This window comes from Myxocyprinus asiaticus, chromosome 13, assembly GCF_019703515.2.
Source record: "Myxocyprinus asiaticus isolate MX2 ecotype Aquarium Trade chromosome 13, UBuf_Myxa_2, whole genome shotgun sequence".
NCBI classification, from domain to species: domain Eukaryota; kingdom Metazoa; phylum Chordata; class Actinopteri; order Cypriniformes; family Catostomidae; genus Myxocyprinus; species Myxocyprinus asiaticus.
This window is the reverse complement of record NC_059356.1, coordinates 23,815,971-23,828,957: the sequence shown is the minus strand read 5'-3', so window position 1 is coordinate 23,828,957 and position 12,987 is coordinate 23,815,971. Positions and strand designations below refer to the sequence as shown.

At 37.9% G+C, this 12,987-nt stretch overlaps 1 protein-coding gene across 5 annotated transcripts in view; it reads right to left on the bottom strand.

Annotated features, from left to right (window-relative positions):
• The window catches only part of LOC127450811 (G patch domain-containing protein 8-like), an 80,778-nt gene that overhangs the window by 32,291 nt on the left and 35,500 nt on the right, over window positions 1–12,987 (bottom strand). For 4 of the 5 annotated variants that reach the window (XM_051715183.1, XM_051715186.1, XM_051715187.1 and 1 more), the window contains one exon: window positions 6,182–6,254. In XM_051715183.1, coding sequence (XP_051571143.1) covers window positions 6,182–6,254 — 73 coding nt within the window. Of the gene's footprint in view, window positions 1–6,181; window positions 6,255–10,802; window positions 10,822–12,987 lie in introns of all 5 variants that reach the window. The other variant, XM_051715185.1, reaches the window with a different exon arrangement.

Here is a 12,987-nt window from a genome sequence, read left to right as displayed (position 1 = left end):
AAAATACACAAAATAGAAAAATCAGGAAGGGGGAAAATACCTTCACAGCACTGTACAATATAAACTTGATATTCTTGATACTTAATAACCTAAGTATTTGGTTTGGCTTGTGAAATGGGCGGGTTTTAGAACAACGCTGCAGGACTTTTGGCCCAATGGTGGGGATGCAGATCGATTTTGGTCTCGTGGCTTGAGGTCTGAGGCTTTTGGCCCCGGCTGACCAGTTGATAGCTCTGGCTCGCATTGGCCCAATAGTGGAAAAAGCGGCTTTTGAAACTATTTAAGCCCCTGTTTCAGAACAAATCAAGCAAGCTACAGGTCTGAAAAGGCCCTAAATCACTCTGTTTATGCTCACGCGGTACTCATGTTGTTATTTTGGCCAGCTCCACGTGACAGTGATTAAGAGAGAGACCATTCTGACACTGCAAGTGTGTCACATCTATCTATCATATAAAACAGTCTGCATGTGTGACACCCTCAGCCAAATTAGAGTTGTTTGGAGTCTGCTAGTGTGTTGCCAGCTAAGTAGATAACAAAATATACTGTATGTTCTAATAGAGAGCTCACCTTAATGGTTATTACATCTCCACTCTGCTGTTTAAGAAAGGAGAGACAAAGTGATCTTCTGGGGGGAAGAAAAGGCTCATATCCATGTTCTACTCTCTCACGTGTCACGCAAACCAAACAAACACTGAACTCAGACAACAAGGCTTCATCAACAAAGCATTTCTCTCACATTCTGCAGGCCACAAGTTAAGTGCAGGGGAAAAAATTAAAGGGGGAACTGACAGGAGAGAAAGAGAGAGGGGAAAGAAATGGAAAACATTTGCTCTTCCCGATCAAATGCATTACAAAGAACACAGGGTGAATTAAGGTTTTTATCTAGTGTGCTTGAGAGGATCTTAAGCTATGTTCAGACTAGTGCCTGACCGATTTATCGGCCGATATTAGCCTTTCACAGATATATCGGTATCGGCGTATACGTTTAACGATATGCGCAGATATGAAAACTTTTTCAGAACATAAAATTCAGAAAACAATGCTTTAGAATTGGTATCATAACGTAGTTTGTACAGCAGAGCGTGCTCCGACTCCACTGTTTACAGAGCTGAGCTGATGGTGGTTCTGCAGACAGTGCGGAATTAAGCGGTGCGGAGTTAAGTGGTGTCTTCACGGTAAGTTGCTAACTAGTTTGTGAAATACATACTGGAATGTTAAGACAATGACCCCATCATTTTCCCTTTTCAATATAACTAATATAACGTTAACCCTGTCCCTGACAGAGCATGTGAGCGGAGCGGTGTGACACTCCGCTCAATTACCCGCTCAGTGCACGTGCGCTCCGCTTAGCCACTCACGGCCAAAGCGGATGCTTCGCTCAAGTACCACTCATGCTCACCAGTAAAAAAGCCTTCTCTTAAATCCCGCTCCGACATTACATTTCTCTGTAGTATACTTGGTTCCAAACACACACACAGGGGGTAGCTACAGTGGCTCAAGCAACTGCCCCTTTGCCACATGGGCTGAGGTGCCCCTCTGGGTGAAATATAGACTATAGGCCAACATTTATTAAATTATCAAAAGATTAGTAACGTACACATCTGAAATTATGTGATTGTATTGTATATAAAATCTCGATGTTTATTTTGGACTGGTTTACAACTTCTTTTAGATAATCGGATCTACCAGACCTTCGTTATCATTTGTAATCAGTCAAAAAATTTTCTGTTAGCACACGTCATTGAACATCTTCAAATAATGCCTTAAATTTCAGTTCTAAATTACCATTATTTACTTTAAACAAGTCATCAAACGTGCCTCTAAAAGTGATAAAACATATGTGCGTTGGCACGGAAACTCACATGCATGCAAATTTGCGCTTTTCAGTTTAAACTGGAACTGAGTGAAACAACCGACCCAGAAAATTACAATCTTTTCAACTTTAAAGTTTGTTCGAGTCGTTTAAATAATGAAAACATGGACTGATACCAGAAAAAATATTGCAGGTAAGTGAAATTCATAATTGTTTTTCAGTTGTCTCCACGGAATGATTATAGATTTGATACATTAACATGTTTCTGATTTAATGCTATCAGACTTTGGGTCTGTAAATTAAAATGAGCAATTTCTCATCCTAATTTTGTGTTCAGTTTTAATTTATCCAGAAAACAGCAGTGAATGTTTTTCTCTTTTTCAGTGTTGTTGCTTTATTAATATTCCCTACAATTGTATATGTATGAATCATATGCTATCTAAAGGACTGTGGTTATTTATATAATAATCATTATATTAATAGATACCATGTGCCCCCTTGGTTTTTTTTTTATATTTGTAAAGCATTATAAAGTGAATCTGGACTTTATATGCATCAAACGATCATGTCTTGTGCATGCACTCTTTATATGTACAGCAAGGTTTAACCATGGATTTAACAAATAAAAAATATTTGTCCTGCATAAAGTGAGATTTTGTCCAATATATATATATTAGATGAAATCATGTTTAATGATCCTAAAACAAATAAAAATTAATTCACAAATTACACTGCCTTCGTTTATGAAAAGTTTTTTTGTATAATGTACAGTCATTTATAGCTTTTTTTCTCTGCGCATGAATGCAGAAGCGATGTTGGAAGATGTTATCTGCAACCACTAATCTAAAATAATTATTTTACGTTTCACTTCTCGTTAAGGTGTGGATTTGACTTTGGGAAACTGACCAGCAGTTATGTGCACTTTATCCTGAAGCAGAAATCGAAAGCTGGTCGATTAAGATAATTCCGCTATGAAATTCTCTATGCGAGAGCGGAAATCTTTACTAATCAAATGGAGATTGTACATTAGAGCCATGAAAGCAGAATGCTCCACCTGAAAATTAGGACACAATGATCTGCAAGATCATACATGTTTATTGGTTTTGTGTGTGTGTGTAAGCCGGGATTCAAGGCAAAATGCTTTGCCAATATACAGTATTATTAAGCTTACATATTTTTTGGTGTTCTAACATTCGCAACCCCGCAGAACCGGACCTGCATCTAGCTGGCAGCTGCACTAACATGATGGCAAAACAACAAGATACATTACTTATCTATTAATTTATTATCAAATAGTAGTGTAGCCTACTAGCTCACCTTTTGCTGCACTACATTGCGTAGCACATCCTCCAGCTTTGATTAATACTTTGCATTTATTGAGGTTATAAGGTTTGCAACTTCACTAAAACAATGTTAGAGCTCCATATCCTCAGGCCTATTGCTTATTTAGCAGATTCCCAAACCAGCATATCACGAAGCGCATTCTGGGTTGAGCGAGCGGCACTGAGCGACCTGAGCGAGCGGAGCGGAATCTTCAAAAAGGAGCTCACCGCTCAGGTGAAATTATCACCGCTCACATGCTCTGGTCCCTGACAACCATGTCACTCATGTTTATCACATCTGTTTGCTATGTTAGCCAGCTATAGTTTGTCAGAGCATCTTTTTGCAGCTCAGCAGACAACGGTGCGGTGGTGGATTGTGTCTGTTGAGTGTTGATTTCAACCTAGTTGGTGAGATGCAATGCTGGAAAGTAAATAAAGTCCATCTTTTGCTCTCCATGACAATGAGCTTATAGCTAACTAGCTAACCACGTAGCTACTTTCATACCTTGTCAGCTGAGTGGAAGTTAATGTGTAAACATGTATTCACCAAACTGTTTTGTTCAGGATTCGCAGTTTGGTACCCCCTTCAACCAAACAATTCCAGTCGTTGCATTTACAAAATGTAATATTTAAAAGTCTGGTTTTCCATCATTGAAAGTTCCCCCTGAACTTGTATAGCAGAATACGGTGTAACACCGCTTGACTCGGCAGGTGTAAATGCTTCTTGTTTTACAACCTGCCCCTAATTGACTGGCAGTATTAAAATAGTCAGCATTTGACTGATATTAAACAGTGCTACTGATGTTTATTTAGCTATAATTTTAAATTATTCTTGATTTATATGTTCAGCCACTGACTAATACTAAACATACAGTACTGATTTTTATTTAGCTATTTATTGTTTTTTATTTATTCTTTATTTAAATGGTCAGCAACTGACTGATACCGAACACACAGTACTGCTGTTTATTTAGCCATAATTTTAATTATTCTTTCTTAAATGGTCAGCCATTGACTGATACTAAACATACAGTACTGATTTTTATTTAGCTATTTATTGTATTTTAATTTATTCTTTATTTAAATGGTCAGCCATTGACTGATACTAAATAGTACTACTGATGTTTATTTTGCTATAATTTTAATTTATTCTTTATTTAAATGTTCAGCAATTGACTGATACTAAACATACAGTACTGATTTTTATTTAGCTATTTATTGTATTTTAATTTATTCTTTATTTAAATGGTCAGCCATTGACTGATACTAAACAGTACTATTGATGTTTATTTTGCTATAATTTTAATTTATTCTTTATTTAAATGTTCAGCAATTGACTGATACTAAACATACAGTACTGATTTTGATTTAGCTATTTATTGTATTTTAATTTATTCATTTAAATGGTCAGCATTTGACGGATACTAAATAGTACTACTGATGTTTATTTAGCTATTATTGTATTTTTATTTATTCTTTATTTAAATGGTCAGCATTTGACTGATACTAAACAGTACTACTGATGTTTATTTAGCTATTTATTGTATTTTTATTTATTCTTTATTTAAATGTTCAACAATTGACTAATACTAAACATATAGTACTGATTTTTATTTAGCTATTTATTGTTTTTTTATTTATTCTTTATTTAAATGGTCAGCAACTGACTGATACCGAACATACAGTACTGATTTTTATTTAGCTATTTATTGTATTTTTATTTATTCTTTATTTTATCAGTGTCCATTTCTAGAATTTGTTGACAATGTATAATAATAATGTCAAATATTCTTTGATAAAAATATTTAAGAAAGCAGCTTTTCCTTTGCATAGTCATATCAGTGCAAAATCGGTGAACAATCCACATAGAAAAGGTCTGTTTTCATTCCAGCTCAGAAATGAACTATATCGGCCACCATATCGGTTATCAGTTAATTTTCCCCCTCCAAAATCGGTATCGGTCTAAAATATCCCATATCGGTTGGGCTCTAGTTCAGACTGTCAGTCCAAATCAGATTTTTTGTGTATCTGATCTTCATGATTGACTGTCCGCACTGTCCAGATCCGATTTGTGTGTCCCCCGTGGCTATCTTAAATTTCTGCCAAATCTGCATTGGCGGCTCAAGCAATGACATTGCATCAGTATGCAAAAACACAACATTGAGGAGAATGGATTAGAGATTTTAGCTTATAACATGACAATGTGTTGTTGCGCAGCTGGACTACGCCTAAAGAGGCAGTGGCAGAGATGGAGGCTGGCATGTACCACTTTATTTTGTGCTGCCGTCTCTTCCAGTATCACAGTTCAAAGCGGTGTGTGATGGAAGATTTTGTTAATAATATTCTCAGCCAGACCAACAATCCACCACCACTGCCAACATGTTTCCTGCAACAATGTGTGATGTATAACGTGTCTTTACAAAGCCTGAAAAAGTGACATACGGCAAAAAGCCACCTGAGATCTGATCAGAGTGGAAAGACAAACAGATTTCCAGAAACGTGAGTTGAATAGGATTTAAAACCACATATGAATGTTGCTTGAAATGGATTTGTAAGATTCCAATCGGATATGCACAAAAATCGGATTTGGACTGACAGTCTGAACACAGCGATATAACCATTTTGTGTTTCGGTTTCTCTTTGATTTATGCTGCATTTGTGTACGAGTACGTCTTTCTGTATCTACTCTGGTCTAGACCATAATACTCCTTGGGAGAGCTGGTTTACAGCGCTTTCATTTATCTGATGCCACCTCACACACTATCCTCTTCCTCCTCCAATCTCATTCCATCTTCCCCCATTCATTGTATATCACCAGCACTATACCCCAAACAAATAAATTTCTCAGAAAGACATCATTTATGTCAGTGCAGATGAGAAATACAAATGGGTGTGCAGGAACAGAAGAGAGTTCAGAAAATATATATATATATTTTTTTTTACAACTGATAAACCATAGGGAATTGATGCTGTTGGGTGGAAATAAAGTGTGTGTGAGAGAGAGAGAGAGAGAGACTGTGTTTAATAGAGAATGGTGCTTGCTTACCCTGCATGGTTTTGCCCAGGCCTTGACCCAACTTCCAGCCATGTTTCTGAAGGAGTCGGTGCCCAATGTTATCCTGATGGGAGGAAGAGAGGAAAGACCACAATATTCCAACAATAAGAAGCGCTTCCGACACGCACACAGACACACACTTGGTCACAAGCACACGTGGTAGCCAGACAACTGTCAAAACACCTTCACTGTTGTCAACATTAGCAACATCTGCTACACCTTTAAACTCCTTGTCAGATACACTTGGGGAGCAGAAAGGTAAGAGAGGGAGATAGAAAGAACAAGAGGAAAAGCCCCTACAGTCTGGAGGGATTTGTTGTGCAGTTCTCTAGCAATAGGGATAACTAAACCTTCTAAAGTCTATAGTCTAAAATCTAATCTCCCTTAACATCGGGCATTCCTAGTGAAGGTAACAGCTAAAAGAAAATACATGTAAATGCTACCAACCTCTGAGTATACAAATTCACCTTCAGTCTCAGAGAATTATGGGAATGAATATACGTATCATGACACAAATTCATATATAAACCACGTCGGATTAATAAACAACTAAGAGTAAAGATAAAGGAAAAAAACAGCACAGACATAAGAGCTTGCATTCACATAAAACCAAAAACTTTCACAAGCTTTTTGTAAGTTCATCACTATGACAACAGAGCCACCACAAAAACATAACAGCATGTAGCTGTAACGAGAGTGAGAGGAGATCGAGGGGCGAGACAGTGAGAGGTAGATCAATAGATTCACAGATAGACAAAAAGGAAGGTGGAGGGAGAGGGAGGCCTCGGGTTACCATCAAGAGGCCCAATCTACATGTATGTGCGTGTGTGTGCTGTGCATTTAAATGCACCTTAAAAAAAATTATAAAGAGAGGGTATTGAGAGAAAAACATGATACAAAAATATCCCAAAAATATGAGCCTAATTTGACAAAAAAAAAAAAAAAAAAAAAAATAGAAACAGCTAAAAACTGATCCAAGCATAAAAAAAAAACATTTAATATATGGATAACATACAAAAAAGAAAATATGCACTGGGAAAAATATTAGTCACATCTACACACACACGCACCACAAATAAAGGCCATTATGAAAAAATATATAAATGAGGTGAAACCCAAATTAACCAGCATGCAGCTTTTTGTTAAACCACTTTAACAAAAAGAGACGGCGGTGTTAGTTGTGTCTGTATAGACCATTTCAAGAACGTAAACTAAAACAGATGTATTAGAACAATCCAAATGTATTTCCAGATCCTTTCAACAAAGTCTCTTTTACAAGGTAAGTCAGCAGTCGTATTTGGAATGCTCTAGGGCAGTTGGAGCAGCTATTTTTTCTATGTAAACAAGCGTCATGACAGTGCAGCTCCTATCTACTTGAATGGGGAAAGACTGAAATCTCCAAAATGGTTGGTCAAGTTTACGATAAAAGAACACATTTCAAATAAGCAGTCAAATTTTATTGGTCCGAGGTGCATGTGGCATTGGCTTCACTAGAGCGGCCCCGCTGCGACGCGTGCTCCAATCCTTGGCATTGCATCTAACTCACGCCGAGGTTGCAGGTCTGGCGACGCATCTAACTTGCACCGGAATCTCACCGCTCCGTTCATGGACCTACAAAGATGCCAGCAGGTTGATGCCAGGAGAGGCGCGCTCGGTGTTTAAAGGCAGCGGTGATGAGGCTGTATTTTCTCCGTTGATTGTTGGCTGCCGTTGGGCATTCCAATTTCTTCCATTAATTTTAATAGAAGTGGCCCATCTCTGCTAAATGGTCTCTGTTTTGACAAGCAGGAAGTTTTCATGGAACAGTGACGTCACCGACGAACAGTCCGTGAAATGGTCTATAGTAGTCAGCATATACAGGGACGGGGAGGGCAGCAAAGAGCTCAGGATATCGTTAGGGATGAGGCCCAGCATATAGCAGTGATGCAAAAGGTCATCTAAACAAATGTTACAATCTATGAGATTAAAATGGAGCAGGCCAAGCAATGATTGGTGGTGTGAGAGGTGAGGAATTGCATGAGAACCAGGTTAGAGCATTATGAGTAGGGAGGGAGTGGTCACCACCCTAAGACACACCCACTTTCCATAAGTACTGCCGTTTCTTTGCCATGCCCTTCAATGATTTGGCTAATCTGGATGTTGAATGCTAAGCTGACAGCCCTATATTATATTATATATATATATATATATATACACATACATACATACACACACACACACCCCGATCTGCCACAACATTAAAACCACCTGCCTAATATTGTGTTGGTCCCCCTTGTGCCGCCAAAACAGCGCCAACCCGTTTCTCAGAACAGCATTCTTCTTACCACATTTGTACAGAGCGGTTCTCTGAGTTACCGTAGACTTTGCAGTTCGAACCAGTCTGGCCATTCTCTGTTGACCTCTCTCATCAACAAGGCATTTCTAGCTGCAGAACTGCCCCTCACTGGATGTTTTTTGTTTTTGGCACCATTCAGAGTAAATTCTAGACTGTTGTGTGTGAAAATCCCAGGAGATCAACACTTATAGAAATACTCAAACCGGCCCGTCTGACACCAACAATCATCCATGCGATTATCTAATCAGCCAATAGTGTGGAAGCAGTGCAGTGCATAAAATCATGTAGATATGGGTCAGGAGCTTCTATTAATGTTCACATCAACCATCAGAATGGGGAAAAAATGTGATCTCAGTGATTTGGACCGTGGCATGATAGCTGGTGCCAGATGGGCTGGTTTGAGTGTTTCTGTAACTGCTGATTTTACAAGTCTAGAATTTATTCAGAAAAAAAAAAAAAAAAAAAAAAAAAAACATCCAGTAAGGGGCAATTCTGCGGCCGGAAATGCCTTGTTGATGAGAGAGGTCAACAGAGAATGGCCAGATTGGTTCGAACTGACAAAGTATATGGTAACTCAGATAACCGCTCTGTACAATTGTGGTGAGAAGAATAGCATCTCAGAATGCTATTCCGAGATGCGGGTTGGCGCCGTTATTAGAGAACAATGAGTTCAAATAGCTATTCCATTTTTTCCCTGCTTTTGTATCAAGATTGCAACTGGGATTTACTCATATTATATATATATATTCTTCATTTATTTAATGGGGTTATTGCAACAGGCCTCCTGATATGTCTGGCTTGCTAACTCACTTAAGGGTTGGGTTAAGATTACACTGGATTCAAATGAGAAATTCTGAAGCACATTTGAATGCAAGGCATCTTGCTGTTCATCTTTCTTCATGAAATTAAACAATAGGGTAGGAAAATAAGGTTTTACACAGGAGTTTTCAAACTGGGGTCTTGAAGAGGGTGCTTTGGGTCCATGGGGGAAAAAAAGGGTAAAAAAAAAAAAGTAATATTTATCACATTTGAATATATTACCGTTTCATTCTGCTTCAAAAGACAACTAACACATTTCAATTGAATTTAAAATGTGTCTTTTCAGACTTTACCATCTAACATTACATAATAGTGGATAGAAAAGAGATATGCTGCCGACTTAATACAAAATAAAAATGTTCCAGAAAATATTTGTATTTTTTCCCGGCTTTATAATATAAATATATGTACAATATAAAAGCCAAATATTTAGTATAAATGGTTAAAAAAATAAACCTTTTAATTAGGAAATTCTTGGCATCAAAGAGTTTGGAAAACCATCTTACAATACGACATATAGAATAACTGTGTTAAATCTTCAGTTGACTTATATCTACTCCTGCGTGTGTGGCAAGAATATACAAATGTTTTCTCCAGATGGCAAACGCGTGGGGAGCTGCACTAATGTTCATCTTGTAAAATATCCCCTTCAGGACACCCAAATACTTCTGTACGTGTTCTTCCATTCAAATTAAAGAGATGCAAAAAAGACTGGGGGATAACTCTCTATCAGATAATTTCCATTTCTCTATTTATAGTTAGCAGGGGAGGCCACAGAGCACATGTCAAAGCCAGGATAAGGCCAATTCAAGCATGAGACTTACATGTTCTAAAGTGAATGAATACATCACCATAGACATATCTAAATAATTAGATGAAAAAAAGGATTTATTACAATATGTAAGGTACAACCTGATTCACCACTGTGAATACAGACTGGAGGATCCAAAGAATGCAAGTCCCAGGATCTTCAGTTTATCAGCAGTGCAGATGCGCCTGCAGTAAGCCCAGCCCAAATGGCCTGCAATGCAGTGGCTCTGCAGCATCCTCTGCTAACAACACAGCATTTCATCATTCCATGGACTGGCAAGGCATCTAAACAGGGAACGCGTTGAGCTGACCTCAGGTTAACGCTTCCTGCTGAGTGGAGCACTTTACATAGTAGATCTAAACTCCTCCCTCTTAAACAGGAGACCAATAGAACAAAACTTTAAAAGAAGAGTTGTCTTAGTTTAGTCTTATTACTCATATCAGCCAATCAGAATCAGTTGAATGTGGCCTTGAGCCAATCACAGGCACAATGATTAAGGCTTTGGCATGTCAGGCAGATGTGGGAAGCGGGTGGGTTTTGTGCAGACAAACTGATGAATGCACTAAAATAAAACAGACAGATGAAGAGCAACAACGCCGAAGAATCCAACAGCAGTGCAAGTGGAGTGAAAACATGTCCATACGAACCTGGCTTTTAAACCCTGGGCTGTCAAAAGAACAGTCAAATGTCACACAAAACTGAAGAAACTTGCCAATCTCTACAGCTTTCTAATGGTCAAACTGTCTCTTTGATCCACTACATTACCACAGTAAATTCACACATCTACACATCCACTAACGGTCAGTTAATAAATATATATATATATATATATATATATATATATGCTCAAAAAAAACAAATTAAAAATAATGTTATTTTGTCCAAACAAATACTCAGACAAAAAAAAAAAAAAAAAAAAAAAAAAGTGAGAGGGGGGAGTGGGATTGTTACCATAGTAATAGCAGGGAGGGAAAGGGTGGGATTCAATTAAAAACAGGGAGAGAGATGTGCAGGGCAGCGTGTGCATTTCTTCATTCCAGTGTGGCTATGAATGTGTGTAAGGGTCTGCCGGGACAAGTAATATAAGTGTTTAAGATGGCTTCATTAAGACTGACTTTTGCCTACCTTTTGCCTTATAAAGCCAATTATAATCTGAATTGGATTATACTATAGAAGCAGAAGCAAAAACAATGACAAAAATATCTTAAGTGATTTATGTTGTGCATTACAGGGAAATTTACGGCTGTGATGTTACAAAAACATGCCACCATGTAAAAATTTTGTGGGCAGATGCATAGGACATGACAATATATAATCAATATAACAGAGAATATAAATGGCCCCATAAACTGTTGTAGCTTGCAAATCTTTTTTACCTTTCAAAGACATTCTTAAGGCATTTTTATATTCTAGGGTCTATCATTCTTTCCATTAAAAAAATTGGATAACCAGCCCACAAAAATAGCATGTGCTCACAGGATTTGAAGGATTATCATGCTGACACACTGGAAATAAAAATAGTGATATAACCACACTAGAAACCGATGGCCCCATTGAAAATGTCAAATCAGAGCCTGTCTGTGGTGGCTGAGGATGAGACTGTTTAGGCCTGTGAGGTGACAGTGTTCCCACTAAACTCACCTTCATAAGACCGTCATACTCCACAGCAGGACGGCAATGGTCAGTTGCTTTTAAGTGAGTGAGGGCTATTAACAGCATGAGCCAGAGTGAATCAGAGCAGGAGAGTGTGGCAGAGGTGTCCAAGTTAAGGTAGGGTAGCAGGTGAGCGATTACAGTCTCTTCAAACTGTGAGATAGTTTGGGGGTGATTATGTTTGTTTGGGGACCTGGACAGCTGGTGTTGTATCAGTGTGCTTAAGGAAGAGAGGGGGGAAATGTGAAAGAGAGAAATATAACGCATTCATTGAACTGCTCAGGACCAAATGGGAGGAAAGCAGAGGGGCAATGTGTGGTTTTTATTTTCATTAGTAATCCTCTTCACTTTTTAAAATTTAAATAATACTCTTCACTACAGAGACCCCAAGTGTATTTGGACACTTAAGCCACGCTTAATGTATGAATCTCATTACATATAAAATTTAAAACCAAGTAGCATCTGCAAACGATACACCTTTTCTCAGAACTTCAGTTTCTTGGCCATTTTGAAATTACTTTTGATCAACTGCTACCAAGGTAAGGTTTAGTGGATAAACTCAGTTCTGCTCAAATTCACAGATGTGTTCTAGCAGAGTAACTACGGGTATAATTCATCACATTAACTATGGATGTGTACAACTTAGTTTGACAACCTGAAAGTGTCAAACTTTGTTTTAATTTTGAACAGTTTGTCTATATCTATTGTTTTATCCTTTAATACTTAAACTTTATTTCAGCAAAATATGCTTGTGCTGTCTTTAAAATAAAAGCCACTTGGATTGATATTTTGTTATCTAATGCAATGATATTTACACATTAAGTGTCCAAATCAGTTTGGGGCCACTGCACTTGAGAATTCCTGAGCATCAACCTCACAAATTTCCTGTAATAAAAATAGACTTCTTATAGCGAACAAACTGTTAACATAGATGATCAAAAACACAGATGTAGGATCGGTGTCTACAGGTCAGGGCTGTCACAAAATGACGAACCTTGACCTTTCCCTAAGAACATTCCTTGGTTTAATTTTCACACAGGAGTTCATCGACTGCTTCACTGAGGGGTATAGAGTATGTGTATCCACGCAGTGGCAAACCTAAACCGTGTGAAGTGAAATGTTTGAAGAATGCATGCGTCAACTTCTGGCCAATTAGGTGGTAAATACTTGCAGTGAGCT